Source organism: Theobroma umbraticum, unplaced genomic scaffold (genome assembly GCF_002168275.2).
Source record: "Theobroma umbraticum cultivar Fairchild unplaced genomic scaffold, ASM216827v3 scaffold_44.0, whole genome shotgun sequence".
In the NCBI taxonomy this organism is placed as follows: Eukaryota; Viridiplantae; Streptophyta; class Magnoliopsida; order Malvales; family Malvaceae; genus Theobroma; species Theobroma umbraticum.
The window spans coordinates 6,018,935-6,044,771 of record NW_018397255.1 but is presented as its reverse complement, the minus strand read 5'-3'; the positions used below and the strand labels follow the sequence as shown (position 1 = coordinate 6,044,771).

The 25,837-nt window shown below is 32.9% G+C and overlaps 4 protein-coding genes and 1 long non-coding RNA gene across 6 annotated transcripts; 1 reads left to right on the top strand and 4 right to left on the bottom strand.

Moving 5' to 3' along the window:
* Nucleotides 1-3,327: 3,327 nt before the first annotated feature.
* Nucleotides 3,328-6,286, bottom strand: LOC110409125 (Ribosomal protein L17 family protein). Its single transcript, XM_021418373.2, has 6 exons — nt 6,146-6,286; nt 5,971-6,025; nt 5,659-5,709; nt 4,271-4,362; nt 4,116-4,193; nt 3,328-3,741 (listed from the first exon to the last, which is right to left on the bottom strand). Exons 1-6 carry the CDS (start codon nt 6,199-6,201, stop codon nt 3,591-3,593), a joined length of 483 nt encoding a protein of 160 aa, XP_021274048.1. The 5' UTR covers nt 6,202-6,286; the 3' UTR covers nt 3,328-3,590.
* Nucleotides 6,287-12,211: 5,925 nt separating this feature from the next.
* On the bottom strand, nt 12,212-13,327 carry LOC149527624 (uncharacterized). Its single transcript, XM_089782380.1, has 3 exons — nt 13,187-13,327; nt 12,867-13,056; nt 12,212-12,684 (listed from the first exon to the last, which is right to left on the bottom strand). The coding sequence occupies exons 1-3, from the start codon at nt 13,325-13,327 to the stop codon at nt 12,212-12,214; spliced, it is 804 nt and encodes a 267-aa protein (XP_089638506.1).
* Nucleotides 13,328-16,114: 2,787 nt separating this feature from the next.
* On the bottom strand, nt 16,115-21,184 carry ATXR5 (TRITHORAX-RELATED PROTEIN 5). Of its 2 annotated transcripts, XM_021418086.1 has the most exons (6): nt 20,623-21,184; nt 20,443-20,523; nt 17,395-17,624; nt 17,208-17,308; nt 16,908-17,120; nt 16,115-16,664 (listed from the first exon to the last, which is right to left on the bottom strand). In XM_021418086.1, the coding sequence occupies exons 1-6, from the start codon at nt 20,966-20,968 to the stop codon at nt 16,505-16,507; spliced, it is 1,131 nt and encodes a 376-aa protein (XP_021273761.1). In that variant the 5' UTR covers nt 20,969-21,184; the 3' UTR covers nt 16,115-16,504. The 2 variants fall into 2 exon arrangements, with proteins under 2 accessions (XP_021273761.1, XP_021273760.1); XM_021418085.1 differs by having other exon boundaries at nt 16,908-17,308.
* Nucleotides 21,185-22,151: 967 nt separating this feature from the next.
* On the top strand, nt 22,152-22,918 carry LOC110409217 (large ribosomal subunit protein eL27x). Its single transcript, XM_021418491.2, has one exon. It carries the CDS (start codon nt 22,274-22,276, stop codon nt 22,679-22,681), a length of 408 nt encoding a protein of 135 aa, XP_021274166.1. The 5' UTR covers nt 22,152-22,273; the 3' UTR covers nt 22,682-22,918.
* A 1,687-nt stretch (nt 22,919-24,605) lies between these two features.
* Nucleotides 24,606-25,470, bottom strand: LOC110409668 (uncharacterized). The gene is made up of 2 exons (XR_002444596.2): nt 25,094-25,470; nt 24,606-25,004 (listed from the first exon to the last, which is right to left on the bottom strand). It is a non-coding gene; the product is annotated as an uncharacterized LOC110409668 (long non-coding RNA).
* Nucleotides 25,471-25,837: the final 367 nt, after the last annotated feature.

Here is a 25,837-nt window from a genome sequence, read left to right as displayed (position 1 = left end):
CAAATTGTCTTGATAAATTAGCAAGCAATAGGTTCCCACATCAGTAAGAGATAAAATAGTTTTAGACTTATAAATAAAGAGCTTTAATTTCTCTTCCTTATAGTCTTATCCTTTTAAGTGTAAATATGAACTTGTGACACATGCACCAAAATTTATAAAGACATTACAGTATCAAGTCTAAAATAACAAAAAAGCTCTTGAACTATCTCATTTTACATAATTGAGCTCTTATATTTTAATTATATCCCAAAAAAACCAATGGTCATCGAATTCAATGCCAACAAGTATTTTTCTCCACACAATATTTTTTTTTTTGCTCAGTCAAAATATAATTCATTTTATTAAGTATCCAACAAAAGCTGGATCTAGACAAGCCAGAAAAAGTTGAAATCGACCTTTAAAGTCTAGACCTATAACTGGATCTTAAATAGAACAAATGCCTTGCTCTTAATGAGTTAAAATGTAGAGCACACAATCCACTAATTCCATATATCAAGTATCAACTGTCCACATGACATATTATGTGACTTGTTGACTTGTCACATGATAACTAACATGACCAAGTCATCCAAACACTTCATTTGTCACATGGTGGTGTGAATGGAAAAAGAAAAAAAATCACCTCTACTACCATGTGATTACGTCATCAAATCATGTCATATATCATTTGGATAAAAAATACAAGTTGACACATCAAGTATGACAATTATTAATTTTTCGTTACAAATTAAGAGTATATTTGATTCGTAGAATGAAATAGGGTGGGAATGGAATAACTATTCTACGAGAATAGAATAAAGGAAGAATCATTATTATATAGTTAGATTTATGAGAATGGAATAAAAAGGAATTGTTATTATGACAATTAAGGAAGAATCATTATTATATAGTTAAGTTCATGAGAATGGAATAAGAAGGAATTGTTATTATAATTTATTCTAATGTTTGGTTGACAAGAATAGCTTTAGGAATAATAAATGACAAAAATACCTTTTATTATAATATATAAGTATTTTAATTTTAATTTTTAAAATATTAAAATATAAAAAATTTATAATTAAAATTCTAAATATTATTTTTAATAATTAAAATGTTAAATTAATTTTTAAAAATAAAGTATTAATTTTTAGATTTTTTTATTTTTTCAATTCTAGTACTTTCATTTTTTTATTTTCTCTTTCTTCTCACCGACTAGTCATCAAAGATATAGTCAACATAATGGAGCATCAATTTAACGCTCCTTGTGGCCGAATCTGGTTGCTGCAGCACCAAATTGGCACTTTCTACGACTAGATCTAACTAGGGAGTGCTAAATTGTCACTTCCTGTAATCGGATATGGTGAGGGAACACTCATTAGCATTTCTCGCAACTGACATGGTGCCACCATCATCCTCCTTTGATGGGCTTTAGAGAGAAGAAAGAGTGAAAGATGGATAGAAGGGGAAAGAAAATGTGAAAATTGAAGAAAATATATGTTATGAATCTTATGATGGTAATTTTTAAATTTATTAAGGATTATTTTGTCCAATAAAACTTTTGACCTATTCCCATCCTTAGAATAGCTATCCATGAGTAGACCTGTTAAAATAGACTTGGCCCGTCGGGTTAGTTCATTTTTTTTAAAATATGGAACGGGCCGGGCTTAAAAATTTAAGCCCATATTAAAATCGGACCTAAACGGGCTAGCCCGTTTAGGCCCGAGGGCTGACCTGGGTTGGTACGGGCCAGCCCGACAGGTCCAAAAAAAATTAAGTCTTGGTTTGGGGGCTGGGGGGGTGGCGCGGGGGGAATCGAGAATCAAATCACCCAAAAGACTCGTGGGAGCCGGAGGGGGGCGGGCAGGGCAGCAGGGGGGAACCGGGACTCGTGGGAGCCGGAGGGGGGCGGGTAGGGCCTACTCGTGGGAGCCGGAGGAGGGGGGCAGGGCTAGCCCAGCTCGGCCCATGGGCTAGCAAGGGCTGGGCTGGGCTGAACATTTTATAGCCCATATAAAATATGGGCTGGCCCGGACTGACCCATATTTTTTTCAGCCCACAAGGGCTAGGGCCGGGCTGGGCGGGCCGGCCCATATTGACATGTCTATCCATGAGGTGTCTTTGCTAATGGCTGTTCAAGTTTCTTCAGGAATGGTCATTCTAAGGAATGACAATTCTTGTGAAGCAAACAAGTTATTATAGGAGGAGTGGCTATTTCATTCCCCCAACCAAGCACATTGTAAGAGTTTGTGTGAATATAATAAAAAAATAAATTTTTTTTTTGAATACAAATAAAAGGATGATGACTTATTTAGGTGCAATAAAATTATAGGAGTTCAATTGCATAAACTGGCATAATTCAAAGACTTTTTTATTATTTTAACCTTGTTTTTGTTGCTTCAATAAAAATTTAAACCTTGCTTTTATCTTATTTTTCCTTTTTGCGATCATTAGCAATAAAAGCACTTTCATTACACAATAAAACAATCCCTAAGGTGAACTAAAATATAGCATAATGCTTTATAAAACACTTTAACTATTCAAAAAAATCTAATCAAATTTTTGTATTTTTATTTTTGATCAAATAAGTCTTTATAATTAATAATTGATTAATTATTATTAGTTAAAATATCACTTATCATTTTATATCTACGTGATGCTAATATGGAGGGTAAACATGTCAGGTAATCATATTATTATATCACATTGTCATCCACTATGACATATTAGCATACTTCATCAGCATCATATAGTATAAAATAGCAAATGTTATTTTGATCAATCATAATTAATCAAATGTTAGTTATAAAACTTTATTTAATTCAAAATAAAAATATAAAATCTTAATTAAACGTAATAAAAAATAATTTATTTAAATTTTTTAAAATAATTTGAAAATTTTTTCTGCATATTATTCCAATATTAAATTCAGCTGGATAAAATCACTAGCCTTACGTAATTAATGACCGAAGGCACCATGAGACTACAACCACATTTTATGGTCACAGAGCACTTTTATATTAAAATATTGGCATGTCTTCTTCTTTGAAATCTTTTCTGGCAGCCCGACCCTTGCTTATGTTTGAAGGCAGAAGCCATATAAAATCATTCATTTAATATAACCTTTATAGAGCAAGTATGAAATTGACAAGCAAGTACGGGCATAGCTCCCAATTTATTTACAATTCTTTGGCCCCGTTACATCGGCTTGGCCCCACATTTTTGCAGCGTTTTGATTTGCTAAGCTTTTGTATTTGTAGGATGTTAGGACAGTAGTAGTATTAGACACGAACTTATTGAAATGCTTATAATTCATTTGTTTTATTTTTCATGAGTTGTGGAACTTGAGAATAATAGTATAAATTTAGCTACTAAAAGCAAAAATGCCCCCAATTTGTACAACATTTAAAATCTTTTCAGATTATTAAAAAACACAAGGAACACTTTGACTCATGCTTTCCTGGAATATCCCAATAGCAGTCGCTGGTGAGAATGAGACGCAGTACCTGCAAAAACTTTGCCAAGAATGCTTAAATGCGCTGCACCAGGATAAATTACAGATTCACCATCTAAAGAAATGATGAAAACACTATGTGAGAACAACGGCTCCTGTTTTATATCTCAGGTTCAGAGTTTTTCTCCTCTTTAGGGGGTGCAAACTGCCTGCTCAACCGGGATTTTGTCCAAGGATCCAGGGGAGCTCTCTGCGGTGGCTGAGGAGTTGGTGGTTTTGACTGTCTAAGCTCATTTTCTCTGTCAATGAACCTGTTCATATGTGCAAAAAAACTTATCAAAATCTATGCTCCACCTCAATAAAGATTCATCAACATGCAAATTCAAACAGCACTTCAGTAGGACAGCAAAACATTTGTTCAGTATGATTTGCCAGCTTCAATTCTCAAAAATAAGATAGAAGAGCACAAATGTATATGTAAAACATCTGTTCATGCACATGTAGTGCACAGCTCATTTAGACTTCGGTCATGACACATTTATTCTGTACCACCAAACATTTTGAACACAAAAATCAGTGTAGCTCTTCAATGTGGTCATAGACCCAGCAACATTCTTTTCTTTTTTTTTGAACAGTTCATATTCAACAAACAACTTGCAATTAGCAAAATATAAAGTAGTCTTACTCAATATAGGCCATTGGTGCCGCATCACCAACTCGTATGCGAGTTCGAAGCAGTCTAGTATATCCACCGGCTCTATCTCTGTAACACATAGGATTGGATCAATATGTCACAACAGTAAATAACAAAAAAAGAAAAGAAACAGATTCAGTATTCACTTGTATCGATATGCCAGTTCTGTAAATAGCTTGTGAATGACATCATCCCCTCGCACAAAAGCAGCAGCACGCCTTGCAGCAGAAAGTGAACCCTTAAAAGAATTTTGAAATAAACATAACAATGTTGAAGAATGAGATTTAATCAAAAGAAACAACACCATAATATAACTGCAAAGTTGATACTGCAAAGAAATTAAGTATCCAGCCCCCAGTTCAGTAATAGGAGTCAGCAAAAGACGGGCATAGATTTGTAAAATGAAAATTTTGTTGCACATTAACCACCAAATAATACAAGCAGGTGGCGGTTCATCCAAGAAAACTTTTCATTTATTTTCTTACAGATACCATAGAATCATCTTTAGTGGTCCGATGCTTTATTTCAAACCAAAATACTGTTTCCTAGATCTTAAAATCCTTAACAACCACAACCTATGATGACCACCTCATCATTCTCAGATGCCTTATAAAGTGATGTCTTGTGAAACAACTAGCAAAGGTTCTAGTGCCTACTCTAGTATTTAACAACTGCAAACGCCAAAAACCAGACCAAGATGATCAACGACTATCCTACATATTCTCTTGAATCTTTGACCAACGTAACAAATCCAGATAAAGCCAACAACATACAACATGACATCCAAGTTTGCTGCTAAAAAAGCTTCACAAAATACTATGCCTATAATTAAACCATAAGGTCCACCTCCAAACGGCAACTTCAGCATCAACACTGGCCAAATATTTGAATTTCAGGCCATTTTAACATTTTTCCATGATGATGGTAATAAATGAATATTAAGTCCTTATGTTTAGCCCCAAATATTAGATTGATGCCTGTACTTAACAGTTATATGTAGCACAAATGTGGCAGCACCATTCAAACTTCTAACCAATTATGTCCAAATTTCAGATGTCAATTAAAATAGGACTTATGTATCCTTGGAATGTTCTATTGTGGACCAGAGATAGTCCAAGTTAAAAGTTCACAAATTTCAAGCCATCAGCCATAATGGGTTTCTAAAATAAACAAAAATCTATAATTGATGTCAAACCTAAAAGCCTTTGCTTTTATCAGTGCAATTATGTTGCATAAAAGTTAAAAATATCAATTACTTCCACACAGAAGCAACAAAGTCAGACAACTTGATTTGCTTAAATAATTTCTAAAGTGAATATTAAGCCTCATTTTGACAAATGCCACACCACCTAGAAATTAATGAAAGAGCCACACTTATTTTACCTTTCCTGAAACATATTCATATTAATTAGAGAGGAAGCACATTTTTCCTATGTTGCCCCACTAAAAAAGCACTTGCTCTAATTGATTACAACAAATATAAAAATAAATATAAATTGGCACCATAAATAAACAAGTAATTTGTTGCAAATACCTCTTTCCCGAGCTGTACCATATTATCAGCAAGTCGCCGAATCTCCTTTGCCTGCAATGAAATGAAAAGGAAAGAAAAAAAAAAGGGGTGTGGAAATCATTAGTAAGACCCACTTAAATTTTATATCTATATCTTACAAAATATTTAAAATTAGATAAATTCAGGCAAAATAAACAAAACCCAGCTTCAAAAACTCAATGGGGAGAAACTCAATGACAGGAAAAACCCCTTACAATGAATAATTAGAAAGATTAATAAAAATAGTACAAAAAAGAAAGTAAAACGCCAGAAAAACCCTTAAAAAGAGACAACCTTGGCAACAGTAGTTTCAATGCGCTCGTGCTTTACCAACTGCGAAACCATTGTTCTGCAATTAAAAAAGAAATATATCAAAATTCAACAAAAAAAAAAAGAAATTAAGAGAACAGATATCAAAGTATCAAATTTATAAATAAAAAAAAAACGGTTATTGAAGAGAAAGAAGAACCTAAGCATCGACATACGATGACCCGTGGGTCGGTTAAGTTTCCTGAATTTTGTCATTTTAATTTTATTTTTTAATGTGAACAGAAAGAAGAATGAAGAGGAAGGTAGGGAAACCAAAAACCCTAGCTAGCTAATCAGAAACCTCAGAAATGGCGGAATTGTTAAAGTGAAAGCACTGACTTTGAGATTTGATGGGCTTAGCTGGGCTCACAAGCCCAAATTAATCCAGCCCAAAATCATTTATCGGTTTTGGGGTTCGCTTTTCAATGTAAATTGGCTTGAATTAGAAATCTTTTATTTTAAATTACTTTTTTTTTTAAAAAAAAAAGAGAATTTAAATTTAATTATTTAAATAAATATATATATTAAATCAAATGTTCAAGTGTCTTTACTTAAATGGTATATTTAGGAGTACAAATAAATTAAAGTTGTTCACGAACATAGCCTTATCTCATATACCAAAACCCACTTATTATCATCAAACTGTAAAACATGTTCAATAAAAAGAGACCATGAAATGTGAGTTCAATGCTTTAGAGGCAAATAGGACATGGACAGTGATGTCTTTACCTTCTAATTATCATGCCATTAGATGTAAATGGGTCTACAAAGTTAAGTTACATGCTAATGGTACTATTGAACGATATGAAGCACAATTAAGAGCCAAAGGTTATAATCAAAGGGTACAATTTGATTATCAAGAAACATTCAGTCCCGTGGTAAAACATACCACTGTAAGACTATTTTTGGCATTAATAGCTATAAAAGTTGGTTTCTTACTCAGCTTGATATTAATAATGATTTCTTGAATGGGCATTTGAATAAGATTGTCTTTATAGAGCTGCTACAAAGGTATCATTTTCAAGGGGAGTGTTCGACAAGTGGTAAGATGGTCTGTAAGTTGAATAAGTCGTTGTATGGACTTAAACAAGCGTATGGTAGTGGAATTCGAAATTCACTACTTGTTTACTAGCATATGGCTTATAACAATCTAAAGCTGACTATTTTTTATTTACTAAGAACACTCAAGATGAGGAATTCATTGTTTTGTTGGTATATGTAGATGATATTGTGATTGGTAGCACCTTAATGGCTTTCACTAATGAAGTTAAAGACTACTTGAGTTCTAACTTCTAGTTTAAGGACTTAGGGAAACTCAAGTATTTTCTTAGGTTGGAGGTAGCAAGATCAAGTAAGGGAATTTTTCTTTGTCAAAGAAAATATACTTATGACTTTTTAGTCAATTATGGTTTATTAGGGTCTAAACCAGTAACTACACTGATTGAATATCATCATAAGATGTCCAAGGTTGCAGATGAAGAACAGTTAAAGGACAGTACTATGTATAGACAACTAGTTGGAAAACTCTTGTACCTTACATTTACAAGACCAAATATTTCGTATACTATTCACTTACTTTCTCAGTATATGGACAAGCCAAGTGAAACTCATTTACAAGCAGCATTTAGAGTATTACAATATCTCAAAATAGCACCTAGTCAAGGTATTCTATTTTCCATTGATTTTGATATATGTTTACAAGCATATAGCGATAGTGATTAGGTTAACTACCTAGACACTATAAGATTAGTGACTATTTATGGTGTACTGCTTAGGAATTCATTGATAAGTTGGAAAGCTAAAAAGCAAGGTGTAGTAGCAAGGAGTTCCACTAAAGCTAAATATCGAGCAATGACAGCAACTTGTTATGAAGTGATTTGGTTGTTGTATTTACTTAAGGATTTCAATGTTGAACATTCGTGTGCAGTAAAACTGTTTTGTGATAATCAGTCGACACTTCATATTTGTCGAAATCCTATATTTTATGAACACACAAAACATTTCGAGATGGACTATCATTTCATACGAGAAAAGGTAGCTGCTAGACTGATCCATCATTTATTCCAACAAAGTCCTAACTCGCAGATCTCTTCACCAAAGCACAACAACTTGGTCCATTCCATTCACTTTTGCACAAGATGAGTACTCTTAATATTCATAATACTCATCCGGAGGGAGAGTAAAGAATATAAATTTATTTTATGAGATAAATATAGTTGATAGTTGCTTTTGTCCTAATGTTATTGTTGTAAAAAAGTTACTTTAGTTCTTTTACATTTTTAGCCTTTATATGTTTTCTGTATTACAAACTCACCAACACTATAAGTAGTTGGTTATTCTCATTTTTACAGTAGTAAAAATAATTCCCAAAATTGTGTTCTTTCATTTTATGAATTTCTAGATTCTTCACACAAACAAATTAATAATGAGTTTTAGAAGTTAAGAAGAATGATTTCTCTTCAAACTACGTGTATACTGGAGTTGACTTTGATTTCTCTTCAAACTACATGTATACTGGAGTTGACTTTGGTATTTAATCTATCACAAATCAATGAAATTAAGACATGCGTGCAACATTTATGCATCAATTATGTGTACAAATGAATAATTAATTAAAATGGTATATCTTATGATTAATTAAAAGTTTTAAGGTGGGGTGTGACTCCTCATAAATTTGTTCACTTAATTTGTATATACAGGATTATTGTTGTCACATATAAAAGGTGACGATATTTAATGATGCGTTCAAAAGCAATGGAGACGGACGAGTCTATGTTGAGTCAAGAACTCAATTATGGATTCTTTGTTGAACTGATTAATGTTAATCAAAATCAATCAAGGCTTAATGGATTAATATATATTGTTGTAAATTGATTTGCTAAAGGTAATTAAATTTCTAAAAATTAACAATTTAATTCTATTACATCCCTAATTCCAACATTTTGTGAGTCAATTATTTTTCAAAAAGTTATATATAAGCATTCAATGAATAACTCCATAACATTAAGAATATATAGTTCATATCAATGGAAGAGTCATAATTTCCCATTTGAGGAGGCAAAGATGATGCCTATAAAATAGTCATATTAAAAGTTCAATATTTGACAAAAATATAAAATAACTTAGATGAGAAAATTTCATGTAAAAATTATACAAATAAATCCAATTTTATGTTAAGTATAAAATAAAAATATTTTTAACAACTATTACATGCTAAGATTGGACATCTTTAATTGAGCTCAACAGTTTTTCATTGAACTGAAGGCATCTATCATTAAATCAATGTCAAAACATCGAATGATTTCCTTTATAATGAGAATGATCAACAAATTTTTAAAAAATCATCTGACATTCTATTACGAGTCTTGTTCTTAATGAGTTTCATAATAAAAAAATGCATACTTTGATGTTGTACTGGAAATTGAAAGAGTCAAGATAAGCGGGATCAATCTGTGAATAATAAAGTAAACTTTTGATATTTTTATTTTTTTTAACACTTGACATAACTTCGAAAGTGTAGATACATTTTTTAAAACCTAATTATGAAGAATGTCAAACTTGAATAAATCCAATTGGTAACTTAGATGTATTTTATCATGCTTAGTAAAGTCATCAAGGTAATATTTATTTGCAAAGGTTATTAATACTTTCAATATCAATCAATTTGAAATCATTTTGAAAGTTCAAAGATGTGCCAAAAGTGAGCAATTCCTCCACATTCTCAATAAATTAGGAATCCAATTCTCACAAGAATAAGCCAATAGTAATAAAAAACAACTCAACTTGATAATAGTGCTCAATTATGATATTATCTTTTTAAAGACGACATTTACCTAATTTATATCTAACTACATGTCAGAAATCTCAGTTTTCTATTGCTCACAAAACTTCTTCACTGATACAAGCAAAACTTCCCATCCATCTTCTCTCAATTGTTGGAGACTCTTTTTAATGAGTAATACTAAACAAATTGTATTTAGTATGTCTTAAGACTTAAGTTGTAAAACTTTTAAGAGGTCATTTGTTATCTCCAACTAATGGATTATAAGATGCAAGATAAATATAAATTCAAATAACATTGATATGTTATAAAAATTATAAAATAAAATTATAAAATTATTATAGAAACAAAATTCTAAAAAAATAAAAAATAAAATTATTATAAGAGTAAATTTAAAAAAAAAAACAATTGTTATAAAAAGTTTAAAATTTTTAAGAGGGGCGGCCCCTACTGTCCCCTCCCCTCCATCTCTGGTTCATGCATCAATATTTTCGTTGTCAACTTATTTTATATTTCATTTGAAGAAAAAATAATTTGGATTTAACTTTTTAAACAAGAGGATAAATACACTTAAATTGAGTCAAATGTTAGGCTTTTTTTGAAAATTTCAATTTTTATTCAGGTTTCAAACAAGTTAATTTAACATAATTGCTGCAACAATTAATTTGAAAATATAATGACAATTTGAAAATCATGAATTACTGACGTATTCATCGTCATATTTGTCTGCATTCCTATATAATTAATGATAAGCAATGGGGCCAAGGAGTGGAATCTTACAAAATTTGAAGGCATTTTAACATGTGTAGACAAAAGACAATGGGGTAGAGAGATGCATCATCAAATTCGTTTTTATTAAATTTGTATAGCAAACCTGGGTAAGAGTAGGAAAAGACTCCTCCCAAGGTTTCATACCACTTGTTTTTTACAAAATTAAAGACAGCAGCTGGTTTCGCCTGGAACATCAATATTTCGCTTTCGTGTCTTGCTTTACTCAATTTGTTGCCTTGCTAATGGTGTCCCAACACGTCACTTTTGGATAAACATGATTGGAATTTTAATCCCATCTTCATAATAATGTCTGGGATCAGATCCAATATGTCTACCTTCAAAGGCTCACAGAGTCTTGGAGATGTGGATGCCTGTTTTACAGATAAACGAGCATGTGAAAATAAAAAAGATTATGCAAAATTTTTACTACTTCTGCTTTTTATTTTTCTTTTAAATAATTTGTACAAATTATTTTTACATGTGTGTCTTACACTTAAAATTTTTATTTCAATGATGAATATATATATATATATTTAAAATTGTATTGAATTTTTCTCGTTACATATTATATTATTAGAGAAAATTATAAACTTTGTGCACAAAGTTGAAAGATGAGTACATGTCTTCATTTTTCTTTCTACTTCTTCATGGACCGTAAGAATTGTATTTGCTAAAAATCTCTATTAATTATATTATTTATATTAGAGTTTTATGTAATTAATAATATTAATAAATTTATTAATTTTTTAGAATTATTTTTATTTTAATTATGAAATTATTTTTTAAAAAAATCTTCTATCCGCTCCTATTTTGTAACCATGCATTTGTGTGTAGGTAGCTACATAGAGTGACAAAAATGGAACGTTTCTTGGTTAAGATTGGTTGGCAACAATGTAGGCAAGCAGCTAATTAAGCACCATTCATCATTATGTCTTAACTCTCCAAGCCATTGTCGTGGTGCATGCAAACATAAATTACCATAAGAATCCCTTAAAACTTTGAGCAATACAAGGAAAGAAAATTACCATCACATAAATTACATCTCTTTTATTCCATTTGAATGAATAATGTATTGTTATGAAAAAAAAAATATATAAAAATAGATTATAAATGAGCTTTATTCACCAATTATGAATTTAGTGAAAAGACCAATAATGTGTAAAACATTAGTTAAAAAATTACTATTTATAAATTGAACAATGAAAATTCTGTCATAATTGTTTCTTCTTTCGTTTTCGTTTTAATACAAGGGACACAAGGATTCGCCTTTTTCCAAGACTTACTTTCTGGAGGATTTACTTATTTTCCACATAAAAATATATTGTACAGCCCTGACTTTATTAATTATCAATATTTTTTTCTGAAAATTTTAACATTTTTGGTATTCAAGAAATTAAGGAAACTGTATATATATAGCCAAAGGGATATATAGATTCGAATGTGGTGGGTTAGTCGGATATTGATTACAGTTTTTCAGCGTTGCCCGCTACAAAAATGAGAAAAGAAAAGCACTAAAAGACAATGGAACAACGTTGGTGATGTCAATCTCATTGCCGATCTTTTAGTACAAACAAAAGATCCAATTCTTAGATAACATAAGAGTACACTTAGGAAGATGACCAAAATTGGAGAATCTCTCTGCCAAAAGTTGGAAGCCAAAGCAATCTGTGATTATTAGCAACAGTTTATGCCCATGCTAGAAAACTGACTAGACAAGGCAGACCCACCCTCACCCAAATCCCTTCTTTTAGCCTTTACCATTGGAGGTGCCCATTTGCTAAAACTATGTGCTCCACCTTTTGTTTCTGCTGCCTTATTTTCTCTGCCCAAACCAGCATTATTTGCACCAACTTTATGACCGCCTGAGAGCCATTTAGACTTCATGTAGGTGCTGGTCCTCCACGGTGGTACATGGAGTCCTGCCTCCTTAAGGGATTGTTTGGCAGCTGAGCAAAGCACTGAGATAATCTTGTTGAGCTTCTCTTCACTTCCTACGAAGATGGACGGGAGAGCATCTGTTAACTCTTTGTAGGTTGGTGTGGGCCTTGCAAGTTCAAATTGGGAGTTGAAATCTATGTCGACTATGAGCCTTACCGTGTCAGTACCATTCTCATTCTCCACTACGATGTCAATGTATTCGTAATCACCTGTTTAATCAATGAATATGAAAGAGCTAATTTAGAAGAGATACAAAGAACTGAGGAAGCATAAATCAATCCTGTATTGGGAAGTAAAGAATTTTATTCCTATTCCTAGAAAAGAAATGGGGGAAATTTTTACTGTCAAGATAAGTGGTAAGAGAGAGAGAGAGACAGAGAGAGAAACTCACCACCAGGACATCCTAAGGAAGTAACCCAAGAAGTTTGACATAAAGAAGAATTAAAGCCATTCCTTTTGAGCCTCATGGCAAGCCACTTCTTCAAACCAGTCGTTTTGTGGACATCCCTTTTGCCTTTAATATGCTTCAATACATGCTCAAGAATCTCCCTCTCAGTTTCTGTCCCACTCCTAAGAATCTCCTACAAAGATACAATAATAATCCAAATAATCACATCAGGAACACACTTGGACACAGAAACCAAAACCAAATTCACCAAAACATTCCAGAATTATGCATATTATATGTGAAACAAGCTACATATTATTTACCTGTAAAGAAGAACGTTTAGATAGATGGTTAAAAGAAGGAAGGTGGAGGTTTGAGAAAGGAGGAAAGATGGATGTAGGTGATTCTGATTCTATGTAGTCTTGAACCATTTGTACCAGCTCTTCCTCTTTCAAGCTACCCATCTGCTGCCTGTCTACTTCTCTGTGTTGATGCCTTTGAAGGGGAATATGGTTTTTATTTTCAGTTTCGGACTCCGTCATGGCGGTGGAGATTACAACTTCATGATGATAGATGAAGTCATTATAACTTATATAAGAGCTTAGCAGCCTGGCAGTGGCACAAAGTGTTAATACGAATGTGGTAAAAAATAATGGGGGCTTAAAATTCAAAGGAGGATTGGGAAATGGGAATAAAATAGGAGGATATCCTTATCTTGTGCTTGCACGAAAAGAGTGCGAAGTTGAAAATGACACTTAAAAATGTTGTCCATTTGCTTCCAGAAGCTACCTTAAAGTTAGAGGTTTGAAAACAGTAGGAAAATCCTAGTTGGACCAAAGGCCCTTAGACATCCTTATTATAGGGACCAAAGCTATAGCTTTGTCAAGACTTTGAAAGGTGTGTAGGCCAATCCTTTTTCTTTCTCTTACATTTTGTTGGTGACTACTTTACTTTATTAGAGAGGCTAAGGGGCATCAAAACACTTAGGTGATGTTTGATATCAGGGATGTAAGTCATATTTCTTATAATGTGGTTTATTAAATTACATTGTAGTGTTTGTTTTGTAACAGATCACTGCAATGTAAGTAATTGCAATGCAATCACATTGCAGCCAATGGATGTAATGTGATTGCAGTCCAAAACTAATGCAATCACATTACATTGCACTCTACAATATTCTAAAGATAATTTACCCTTCAACTTTATTATCTTATTAAATATTTTATAATATTATAATTAAAATAAATATATAATATAAGAATAAAAATTAAAATAAAACAAAATATAAAAAATTAATATTTATATAATATAGATAAAACAAATTAAAATAAAATATAAAATAAAAAATATATTAAGAAATGAAAATAAAATATATAAATATAATAATATAATAAATTAAAATATATATGAATAAAAATATAATTTAGAAATGATATTATATAAAAATTATAAATATATAAATAATTATAATTTATAATAAATTAGTAAATATAAAATATAAAATATATACATAAATATATTTATATAATTATAATAGATTATAATAAATTAATAATATATTAAGAAATTATTATATATTAATAAATATTATAAAAATATTATAAAATGAAATAAAGTAATATAATAATTAAATAAAAATAAAATATAAAATATTATTATTGTAAATATTAATATAAATATTAATATAAATAATATATAATATTATATAATTTAAATATATTTAGAAATGATATTAATAAAAATTAATAATAAAAAATATAAATATATTAAACTTATATTTAAATAATTAGGGGTAATTTTGACAATTAGCATTACATTCCCACTAAAATACTTGTAAACCAAACACTGCAATGTTATTCTTCCCTGCATTTTAATCATTATTTTACTTTACATACCAACACTGTAATGTTATTTTTCCTGTAACACCATGGCTTGCAATCACATTACCTGTAATCACATTGCATTGTAATGTACCAAACGCCACCTTAAGCTTTCTAACTCAATTGTTTACAAGAAAAAACATAAGAAAAGGGTCAAACAAAGGGTTGAAACTCATTTTAAATGTGACTTGTCTAAGAATTTTGTTATGTTTGAAAATATCTTGCAATGTTTATTGCAATAATCTTTTTTATTTTTGTAAATGAGACTTCCTTTGGGTTTTTTAATGTATTTTGGAGATAGCTTGGGAAAAGGGAATTCATATTGACTTTAAAAGTATAAAAGAAAAAGTAAACCAAAAAAAAAAAACCTTAGGAAAGTTGTCCTCCCAAGCATATACGAGTTTCAATTAGGAGGATGATCATCCGAAAAGAAAAAGTAAAAGGTTGGTGGGAAAGGCAAATCGTAATAGCTACTGAAACATAACTGCGACAGAATCTAAGTTAAATCAGATGAGATTTGATGCATAAATTCTTGTACTAATATCTTTGTGAGATTTAAGATTTAATTGCTACGGACTTATAGCGGCGGCCAAATGGGAGACGCCATCATTCGCTCAAAAGGAACAATGGCTCTAACACTCATCCTCCTTTAAAAGACTACAAAATTGTACGGACAAAACTCTCCTCGTATATACCAATTACTACGTAACAATCTCGTCTCCAATAGAACAGGGCTGAGCTTGATGTTTATAACATGAGACTCTATATTTGAAAAGTTTTGGATTAAATCTTGAGACATTCAGAGTTAGAGTTTATGAAATTGAAATTAAATATAATCCGACATCATATTTGCAAAAACCGAAAAAAGAAAAATTCAGAGACATGATCATGGAGGAGAGCTGTGCTTCTTTTCTGACTCCTAACAGAATTTTAAGAATAAACTACAAATTTTTTACCAACTCAAGTGTAAATGGTTTGGAAATCTCACAAGGACTGCGGAATGCCGATTGAGTCGCACATATCAAACTCTCCTTCCAAAGAGTGGGAGGCTCAGGTAATGAAAGAATTGAAGGAAAAGGCCACTGCTTCTTTCAACTGATGGACTCACAAGAGCTCCAGGAGAAAAGCAAATGCTTTCTGTTCCACCTTCGTTCTTAGCATCGATCTCAAAGAGAGCTACGAATCCTTGAGGAAGAAGAATATCCTAATGCCCCACAGCTGTAATCATTGCCAATGCTGCTGGCTGCGGCTAAGCTATTACTCTAGTGTTTTCACTCCCATCTTTTAAGGTGGGAATACATCGCAAAGACCAACGTAAATGTCAACTTTGTTAATTACAAAGACATTTGAAGCTATAGAGAAAGATGAATGACTACAGGAAAATGCTCTCTAGCAGTCCAGCGAATAATTCTATTTTAAAGCTGTAGAATGACAGTGATTGGATAAAATTAAAAAGACCTTAATTGAGACCTGTATTACAAGAAGATACTGTTTCTTAAATAAATTTCTACAACATCTAAATTCCAAGGAAAAAATTTTCTTCCCTGCTGTCTTTCGCTAATGGCTGCAAAAGGGGCCAGCGTTGCATCATAAATTATAATAAAATGGCATCGACAAATTTGAAGAAATTTCTTTGACTCTGCACCAGCAATGAGTAAGCTGTGAAATAAAAAAATAAAAATGACTGAAAGAAGATGATCTATGAGGATCCAAAATTGCATCCCAGCTCTGTAGGATTGTTAGTAACATCGGTTCCATTATTCAGACAAAATGATGAGTAGGGTATTCATGCTCATATCCATTATAATCGTAATAAAGCCTCTCTCCCTTAGCAATATCACGAGTAGCAACCAAAAGGACCCGGCATTCACCATTTACACTGTACCTCACACATTTACAATTCTGCTTCTTCTTGCCTTCCCTGCACAAAATTGGACATTGTTTTAAGCACATGCACTAAGTGTTCTCAACTCGAAGCAAACCTTACAAGACAGAAAACACATGGGACACAGTTAATTAGAGACTATGCTATTCTATAACTCATGCAGAGGAGTAGAGAAAATAGGCTGCCAATGCCAAATGAGAAGTTAAGAAAAACAGAAAAGAGACTGTCAATGCCATATGACACAGCATTGACACTAAGAGATAGGTTATACAGGCTTACAGAGTATGATTGTTAATGCCATTGATAAAGCGAGCAATGTTTCCACGTTTATCAGGGCAGATTACAAGGCTTTTAGATGAGTCTGTTGCTAAAAGAAGGGTCATCAAGCTATCACAATCATCATTTTCACGGTTTTTAATGTAATCCACATCCCCTGTGTATTCCGCAATGAATGTCATATCCTTTATCTGTCCATCTGCTTCTACCGTATAACTGCACGACATAATTAAAATGAATACACTAAATATACAGTTACATAATATATCTACAACAGTACAAATTATCTCAAAATGGAGGTACCCTTCACATGAATCAAAAACTACTATAAGAGGAGGGCATTCGCCACTCCTACTCATTTCTCTGCAGAGTTCCAAGGTCTCCATATCTTCCTTCGACAGAACCTGGAAGAAGAACAACATACCAAAGCTAATAAGGAACATAAGAGAATCAAAACTTCTAGAACAAAAACAATCATTGAAATTCAGACCTGCATGCCACCATTTTCAAACTTGGCCTGATTGGCAGATCTAGGGGCCATGCCAGGAGAGTAGGTTAGATCATCACTGAATTCCATCTGCAATGCTGTTAATGCTGAAGCAAGGGTACCCATCTGATTCAAACGTTGGTTAGGATCTTCAGATGGTATAAATGGCAAGAGTCTCCTTCTTTTCTTTAGCAACACCAATGATCTAGAACGTCTGCGACGCTTTCTCATATCTAGTAGTCCAGCCAGAAGAACCAAGTAAGCAAATCAGTTTATGTTTGTCAACTAAGGGCAAGATAATGGCCACAAAAAAAAAAAAAACTCAGTTTATGTTGGTCAACTAAAGGCAAGATGATGGTCATCAAGAAAGCTTGGCCAATATGTGCCACATATCTCATGCTCTCAGCACCAAATGCAAGTTTGTTTATGTGTATAAAAGCCCACAAAGGATGGATGTAGTGTGATTAAAATACACAGTACCCTGTTCTGTAACTTATCCTTTGATCTTCCTTTGTACATCTAACATCATCAACTTGAAAGACAATGCTTCTAATTATTTCTGCATTCATTGGTATCCCGTGCATGAGAGGGAAATCCACTTGACAAACTCCCTAGTTTTACTATTGCAGAAGTTTTTGCCTTTAAGCAATGAACCAATGTATACATTTAAAAACTTAACTAATCACCTTGGAAAATTAATATTGTCATACATAGCTATACTATCAGATTCTGACATTTGTTCCAGTTGACAAACTCCAGCCTTGTGAGATGAAGTACCACTGGTTTAAAAAGTTAGAACAATTAATTGGTATTACTTCTTACTAATTCCTTCCTATCATATCTCCAAGATATCTCCAAGAGAACCCTGACAAAAAATGTTGGTAATTAAATTTTCAATAATATTGTTTTACTTTTGTATTTACTGGCTTGTACCTCCAACTCTTTTATGTATTCCAGAATATTAACAATTTTTACACAAAAAAAAAAAATCATTTTGAGCTTATAACTTATACTATGCTAATTGATGCTAATAGAAGGATAAATGTAAGTCAAAACCCTTGAAATTCTTTTATTGTATTTCTATTGATATATTCCATATTTTCAAACCACTATATACCATATACCCAGTGCTATTGATGATGAACATTTTCAGTATTATGCACCAGAAAATGATCATGAACATTTGAGTTTTAGAAATTTAAGGATATTCCCTCTAGATAACATTTCATTTCAAAAAAACTCATTTATGTGGATTTTATATGTTAATAAGGAAATCACTGTGGAAACAGATAGGTCATATTTTATAGCCGCAAGCTTCTCGCACGTGCTGCACTCATAGAAGGTACAGGATGCTCCATTCTGGAATCTGTTAAATCTGTTTCAGCATAATGGAGCAAACAATTTTCCTGAATATACCCTGCCAAAAAGTGAGAATTTTTATGGGGAAAAAAGGATTGCAGAAGCTACAAAGACAAAAATCCTGTACACTTGATAAATATTTATTCCTTTCAAAATGTACCTAATGTATGAATTTTGTTCTCACTTTTGATCTAGCTTTATAAGTCATAAACTTCACTGCTAAAAGCATTTGCATAGCATGTTAATTGTCAAAAGGTGAGGAAGCTAGGAAGGATAGTGGTAGTTGCAAGAGCAATCCCAATTAAATAAGAGTGGGAAAGAAACAGATTTTCCAACAATTGACCCTTCTAAAAATCATCTTTGAGAGAGAAGAGAATAGAGACCAGAAATTACATGAAATTGAAATGAAAACTGAGTGACATCAAGTCAATGAACCATTAGACAATTTAGCTTGGAACAAAAAGTGAAGGGAGCTCATAGTCCAATGAGCCAAGGAAAATTTCTACAAGAAAACAATTGGGAGGTGCTCTATGATGATACCCTTGCCAGAATTCTTTTCTTAATCCATGATATATGCTTTCTAAATTTGCACTCTACATGTAAAATCAATGAAATACGTCAAAAAAGTAAATAGTATTTAAGAATAGCAGTTGATGCCATAAGAAAAATGCCTGCAAGCATTAGATATATGTCTGACATTTAATAGTGTAGTCATATGTTACAACCAGGTGATGATTTTCTTCTCAATTGTCAATTAAAATGTAACCTATATAGACATTAGATGTCTATAATGAATTTTAACTCAGACATGCAGGCATAAAAGTACTTATGAGTTCTTCTCACACAATAGCATTAGCTAGGTCAAATTATAACTTAACCATGAACATCGAGCACTATATGCATATATGACTCCATTCTGTGAGTCTATAATTCAATAAAAATACATGTACATTGCCAAAAAAAAAAGGCATGCAAAGTCATGAATCAAATTGTGGAAAAAAGTTATCATACATATGCAGTTTTTTAGGCCGGGTACTATAAATTATGTGCAATAGTCCACCTCTTAGGACTTATAGTCCACTGTTACAAATTATTTTTCATGTCTAATAATTAGGCTTTGGTTACATTATAGAATTAGATAAAATTTATATGAGTCAAATGTCAATAATCAATAATTATACTACAATATTTCCAAGTATTTAACCAAGTTTCATATATGGTAGGGAGCCAGCTTAAACATTAGATTTCACTATAATTTTATGTGCTGTTCACAAGTAGGATACCAGCACTTTGCCATTAAAGCAAGGCTCTGGATAGCTCCTAAATTTTAAGCATTTTCCATCAATACTCACATTACTACTAAATGTGCTTGATTAAATCGCCCATGATCATATCTGCAATATCATTATTTTCTCAAAATATTCAACACCCTTAAGTGATCCAATATTCTCATTTCATCTATTATAATCTTATGCATACTTTTTTGACCCTGATTGTTTCCCTTAAATTGCATTACACTAATTTTGATTGTAAATTTTGCATGGAGCCTGAAACAAGGTAAAACTATTATTACTAAAATCAAATTTAATAGCCATTCTCAACCAACAGGAATTGAACATGAAACACGAAAATTAAAGAGAATTTTATTAGCAAATGATCACAATTAAAATATTGCATTCAACCAAAAATTACCTTGATTCGACGTGAATTTCTTTTTTCCATCACAACTCTTCTGAATCCTAAAGAAATCAATTATCTTTTTCTGCGAAAAACCTAAAACAGAAAAAAAAACCAACCACATTTATCAGAAAAATGAAAAAAAAATGTCACAAAACAAAGAAATAAATACATAAATCAAATGAAAATCCCTACTTCTTACTCGCCTATGACCAGAGCATTTGGGGCAAAGCCAGGACCCAATAGGAACACGAGCCACGATCGGTCTAAGGCATTTCATGTGGAAGCCTTTATCGCATTTATCACACAGGAGAAGCTCGTCGGGACGTTCACCGGAGCCGCATTGTTCGCAGCCGACGTCACTATAGTCACCTCGCTCCACCACCGCATATCTCGCACGCGCCATTATCTCTGTCACCAGCCTCAGCTTCCTAGGCGGCGGCGACGGGGACGGACGTCGTGGCGGTGCCTCCGTTCGGCGCCGCGAGCCGACGAGACCCCGAGCCGCCGCCGCCGCCGCCACGGTGGTGGCTGGAGCCATTTTCTGGATGTTGACGAGGAATTATTTGGAATAATTGGGGGCACCACAGGAATTTGGAGAAATGGAAATGAAAATTGTGCTTCTGGTCTCGCGGGGGAAATCAGAAAAGAGAAGACAAAGAGAAGCTTTTCTTTTCCAGTTTTTCTTTTTGGGTTTTTTGAGTGCTAATGTGCGCCGCGTGAGCGCACGGAAATCAATGTGCGCATCCACCTGAGAATGAAGAGTGCATGTACGTGTCTTGTCTGTTTTTTTTAAAATCTTTTTCTTTAATTTCTTTCCTTTTCTGTACCAGAGTCAAATTTTCGTACCATGCACGATGTAACTAAGTAACCCAAATTTTATAATAAAGTGAAATAAAATATGATATGTTTATCGATGGCACTTGATTGAATTTATTAATTTAAAATATTTTGATCAAATAAGATTTCAAAATTGAGTTGTGATTCTTTCTTATAGCACAAAATAAGTATAAATAAAATAATTTTTATTTTGGGTCGGCAATGGTATGGAATTTCACAATGTATATTCAGTTTTTTTTTTTAAATATTTGTCCTTGCACTCCAAACGGTTAAAGTCAAACTCTACTTTTAAATTTTCAAAATTTGATATAAGATTTAAAAGATTTGTAAAAATATTAAATAAAGATATTTTGTGAGAAAAATGAAAACACTGATTTTGTAAGGTTTAAGCCTTTAACCACAAATCAACAAAGATAAGAATGAGTAAAATTGAATTAGAACCATAATTCAACCGAATTGAATGGGATTTGAGTAAAATAGTTTATTTGAGTTGGCTTATTGAGTTCATTGGTCTAAAAAGTTTGATTTAATTAATTTTATTTGATTGGTTTTTTATTTTAAAATTTTTTGATTGAACCGATTGAAAGATTAAATTAATTATATATATTAATATATTAATAGTTTATAATTTATAAAAAAAATTAATCATTTTAATTCAAAATCAAATTGATCAAATTAATTTGATGTTACAGTCAATTTATATTTTTTTATATTTAATCAGTTTCAATCTATTTTAAAAAATATATTTAATTCATTTTATCATGAAGTATGACGAACCGATCAAACCGCATAATTACTCACCCTGGATAAAGATCAAATCTTAGGGCCAAAAACACTTCGGCCCAAGCTCATATACATGAAAAGGCCATCAATTTGTCAAAAAAGGGGGAAGCTAGGGTTTCATTCTGGTTGATAAATATAAACCCCATTTCGCTCCGTCTGTAACCCACTTGTGCTCTTGGGAGGACAAAACCGAGTGAAAAAGCAAAAGCGGAGAGGAGCAGTCATGGTGAAGTTCCTGAAGCCAAACAAGGCTGTCATCGTCCTCCAGGGCCGCTACGCCGGTCGCAAGGCGGTCATAGTCAAATCCTTCGACGATGGAACCCGCGACCGCCCTTACGGTCATTGTTTGGTTGCCGGGCTAAAGAAGTACCCGAGCAAGGTCATCCGCAAGGACTCTTCCAAGAAGACAGCGAAGAAGTCCCGCGTCAAGTGCTTCCTCAAGCTCGTGAATTACCAGCACGTGATGCCAACGCGCTACACTCTTGACTTGGACTTGAAGGACGTGGTGACTGTCGACTCTCTCCAGAGCAAGGACAAGAAAGTCTCTGCTTGCAAGGCTACCAAGGAGAAGTTCGAGGAGAGGTTTAAGACTGGGAAAAACAGGTGGTTTTTTACAAAGTTAAGGTTTTGAGATCTGGATTATTATTTTTGAAGATTTTGGGTTTATGTAGTGTTTTAAGCTTTGTTTTATGGTAAAAATTGGATCTGTTTTGTCATAGATATTATTGGGTTTTGCTGTTACTAATTCTATATTTCTGTTATCAATTTTTGTTTGGATTTAATGCCCACTGGGAATTTAGCTCTTCTACTTTTGTTACTTGCAATTGGATTATTAGTTTTACTAGTTAGTAGATGTGCGTTTTGAACATGCAGCATTGTTAAATTTGTGTTAAGCTTTCGAGAAATTGTTACCATTGCTTGTGTTAAGCTAGTTTTGAAAGATGGGACTTCTTCGGACTAGTATTTCCTACTTTGTTCCTCATTCCGTGTGAAAGTAAACCTTTGGTTTCTTGTACTAGTGGCCTGTGCTTATGTTTGCTTCATGTTTTTCCTCATTCTGGTTTCAGGAAAAAGGTTATTTTGACTGATGTTTTTTATTGTACTTATGGGATTTCCCTTTCCCATACATCAGGTTGCTGTGGTTATCTATAATTACAGAGCTGATTTTACAGCAAATAGGTTTTTTATGGTGTATGGAAGACCCTAGTATTGCAGCTATTGTGGGGTGTTTTACTTTAAGGAATATCCTATGTGCCAATATCTAGTTATAATTGATGTCTAATTCGTGATTGCTACAATTTTTGTACATGGGTCAAGGCTGCTACCTTAAAACTAAATGGTTCTATATCATTTGCCGGTGCGTCTGCATGTTTGATTGAAAGTCAATGTTGTGTCAACAAGGCATCTGGTATAGGTGAATGAAAATTCGAGAAAGTATAATCATAACCTGGTGTCCCAGTATGCTTGCCTTCCCTTCTTTGTTTGATTAAGCTAATTAGTCTACTATCCTTTGCTCTCCTTTGCTTCCTGTTTGCATATGTTTTGCAGTTTTGACTGTTAGTGATTATTTCTTGTTATATTTGTGGTGTATTTGACTCCTGAGTCTGTAGTTAAATTCATGTGGTTATCTGATGCTAGGCTTTGGCGGTTTCATAATTGTAGTTTTATTGACTCCAAGGTTTCATACTTGTGGTTGTCTGATGCTAGACTTTGGTGGTTTCACAGGAGATATTTCAGTTATATTATTTTTAACAGTGTAATGAAATTTGAATGAAAAAGAAAAGCAGAAGATAGTTAAGGTAAATTATTTTCACTTCAAATCACAATTTTTTAATATTTACATTTTGATCAACTTTGTCCATATTATAAATTTTTTTTATTAAATTTTATCGATTTCAATTGTTATTTCTGTTTGATGGAGGAAAATTTTCCGAACTTAACCTAAGAAAACTGAAATGATTAAAAGCACACTATCTGTTGACTTTGTGATAATTGTGCTTCTTCAAGTAATTAGCTGATTTTATCTCTGAAAATTCACGTTGTGCACCTTTCTTTGGAATGTGTGAGCTCAAAACAAAAGAGTTTATGAGTGGTGTGGTGATTGGAGAAAATTCGTGAGAGCTTGGTTCTGGAGTAATTCCTATGTCCTTGTTTGGTTGTGATGTTTGAATATTTGGTAACACAGGGAGCAATTGAGACCTTATGTCATATCCGAAAATTGTTTGGTGTTATAAGGAGTAAGGAAAAGGTTTAATTCATGCTCGGTGGAAATCTTCCCCCTTCAGGTATTCTGTGTTCATCTATCCAGTTCCAATATTTATTTCCGCCAAGCCCTCCCACAAGCTATGGCCACATTTCTTTCGTTTTCGGTAAAATTTGCATTTGTATGAGGCCTGCACGAAATTTGGATGGCTTGTGGTGCCATGGCATTCAGCTATGATAGGGGTCATGGGTTTGTTTTGACTAAATTAAGACTACGATAATTAGTTCTTATCACCATTCATCATTAACTATTTAACCAAGTTTCTTTATAGATTTATTATCCTAATTCATAATTTATGTAAAATTCGAGAAAATTATATTTCATTGAACCAAAGTAACAGTAGAGAAATAATAAACCCTTACATACACTCCATTGTTCAAATTTTGGAACAATCGTTATAAGGATAGGTGTGATAGACAATTTTCGTGTCAACCATTCATTTGTCAAACAATTAATGGCAGCCCTCAAAGACGAAAATCAAATGCAATATCACCAAAATCAAACGAATGCCTTAAACTCAACTTAACAGTGCCTTGCGAATTATTTGAGTAGCTTTATTTTTTGATTACTGAATAGTATAGATAGCGTATAAAGAGAAGATTTTCTTCACACCAGCATGATTGGCCCAAGTCTTTCTTCTAATACATGGTACAAGATTAAGCTGCTTTTTATTTGGCAAGCCTTACATTTCCTGCAATAGAGAGAGAATTGTACACAGTTAAATTATGCACGCGAAAACCTTATGTATCATAAATAAAGGTCTCAATATGACATACATACCTGGCTGGCTAGCACCATGATAGTTTTCTAGTCGCGATTAGGAGGTATGTAATACATGCCTCCTCCTCCATATTGTTCATATTTCGTTGGTTTTGGTGGCAGGGTATTGTGTTGGTGAGGTGGCAGAGTTTTATGGGAAGTAGGATACGGTGGTGGTGGAGGCCCTAGTGGGGTTGGGCTATATCGTCTTGCACTGATCTCCGGTAGGAATGCGAGAGAGATGATGAGAAGGATAACAACATTAGCTGTGGTAAAATTGCTCATGGCAACTGACCTATTTCCCTTTCTATTTTCCATTTCTGAATGCAATCTCCTCAGCTTTGGTGGCCTATTTATAACCTCCTTGGCAAGGTTTCAAGACAATCTTTACGTGTGAAATGGGGTAATAACAACGTAGAATCCAAAGTTAGTTAGATGAGCGTATTTTCTTTCTTTCTTCCTGTTTTTGCTGAGTATCATCAGTCAGGCTCGTAAACTTCCATCCAATTTCGTTGGGACTTGGCTGACTTTGACTTGACTTTGATCAACATTGTCATTTTTCTTTATACATAATCTGACTTGACTGCTATTCCTCTTAAAGAGAAAAGAGGAAAAAAAAAAAGCATGGAATGACTTTTATACATATGCTAGATGGGTATAAGTTTCACCTTGACTTCTTCTAAGCATAAAACTCTAGTCAATGCCTCAAAATTCCACACTACCTTTACATCTTTCGTTTGCTTCGGTGCTTGACTTTGATAAAAT

Coding starts and splice junctions, on each gene's coding strand:
- LOC110409125 (XM_021418373.2), bottom strand. CDS start 6,201: ATGACAAAATTCAGGAAACTTAACCGACCCACGGGTCATCGTATGTCG. Junction 6,026..6,145: donor CATCGTATGTCGATGCTTAG/GTTCTTCTTTCT, acceptor TTTTAATTGCAG/AACAATGGTTTCGCAGTTGG. Junction 3,742..4,115: donor GCACCAATGGCCTATATTGA/GTAAGACTACTT, acceptor ACATATGAACAG/GTTCATTGACAGAGAAAATG.
- LOC149527624 (XM_089782380.1), bottom strand. CDS start 13,327: ATGGGTAGCTTGAAAGAGGAAGAGCTGGTACAAATGGTTCAAGACTAC. Junction 13,057..13,186: donor CTAAACGTTCTTCTTTACAG/GTAAATAATATG, acceptor GTATCTTTGTAG/GAGATTCTTAGGAGTGGGAC. Junction 12,685..12,866: donor TTCCTTAGGATGTCCTGGTG/GTGAGTTTCTCT, acceptor TTGATTAAACAG/GTGATTACGAATACATTGAC.
- ATXR5 (XM_021418085.1), bottom strand. CDS start 20,968: ATGGCTCCAGCCACCACCGTGGCGGCGGCGGCGGCGGCTCGGGGTCTC. Junction 17,309..17,394: donor TTGAAAATGGTGGCATGCAG/GTCTGAATTTCA, acceptor TTCTTCTTCCAG/GTTCTGTCGAAGGAAGATAT. Junction 16,665..16,907: donor GGCATTAACAATCATACTCT/GTAAGCCTGTAT, acceptor AATTTTGTGCAG/GGAAGGCAAGAAGAAGCAGA.
- LOC110409217 (XM_021418491.2), top strand. CDS start 22,274: ATGGTGAAGTTCCTGAAGCCAAACAAGGCTGTCATCGTCCTCCAGGGC.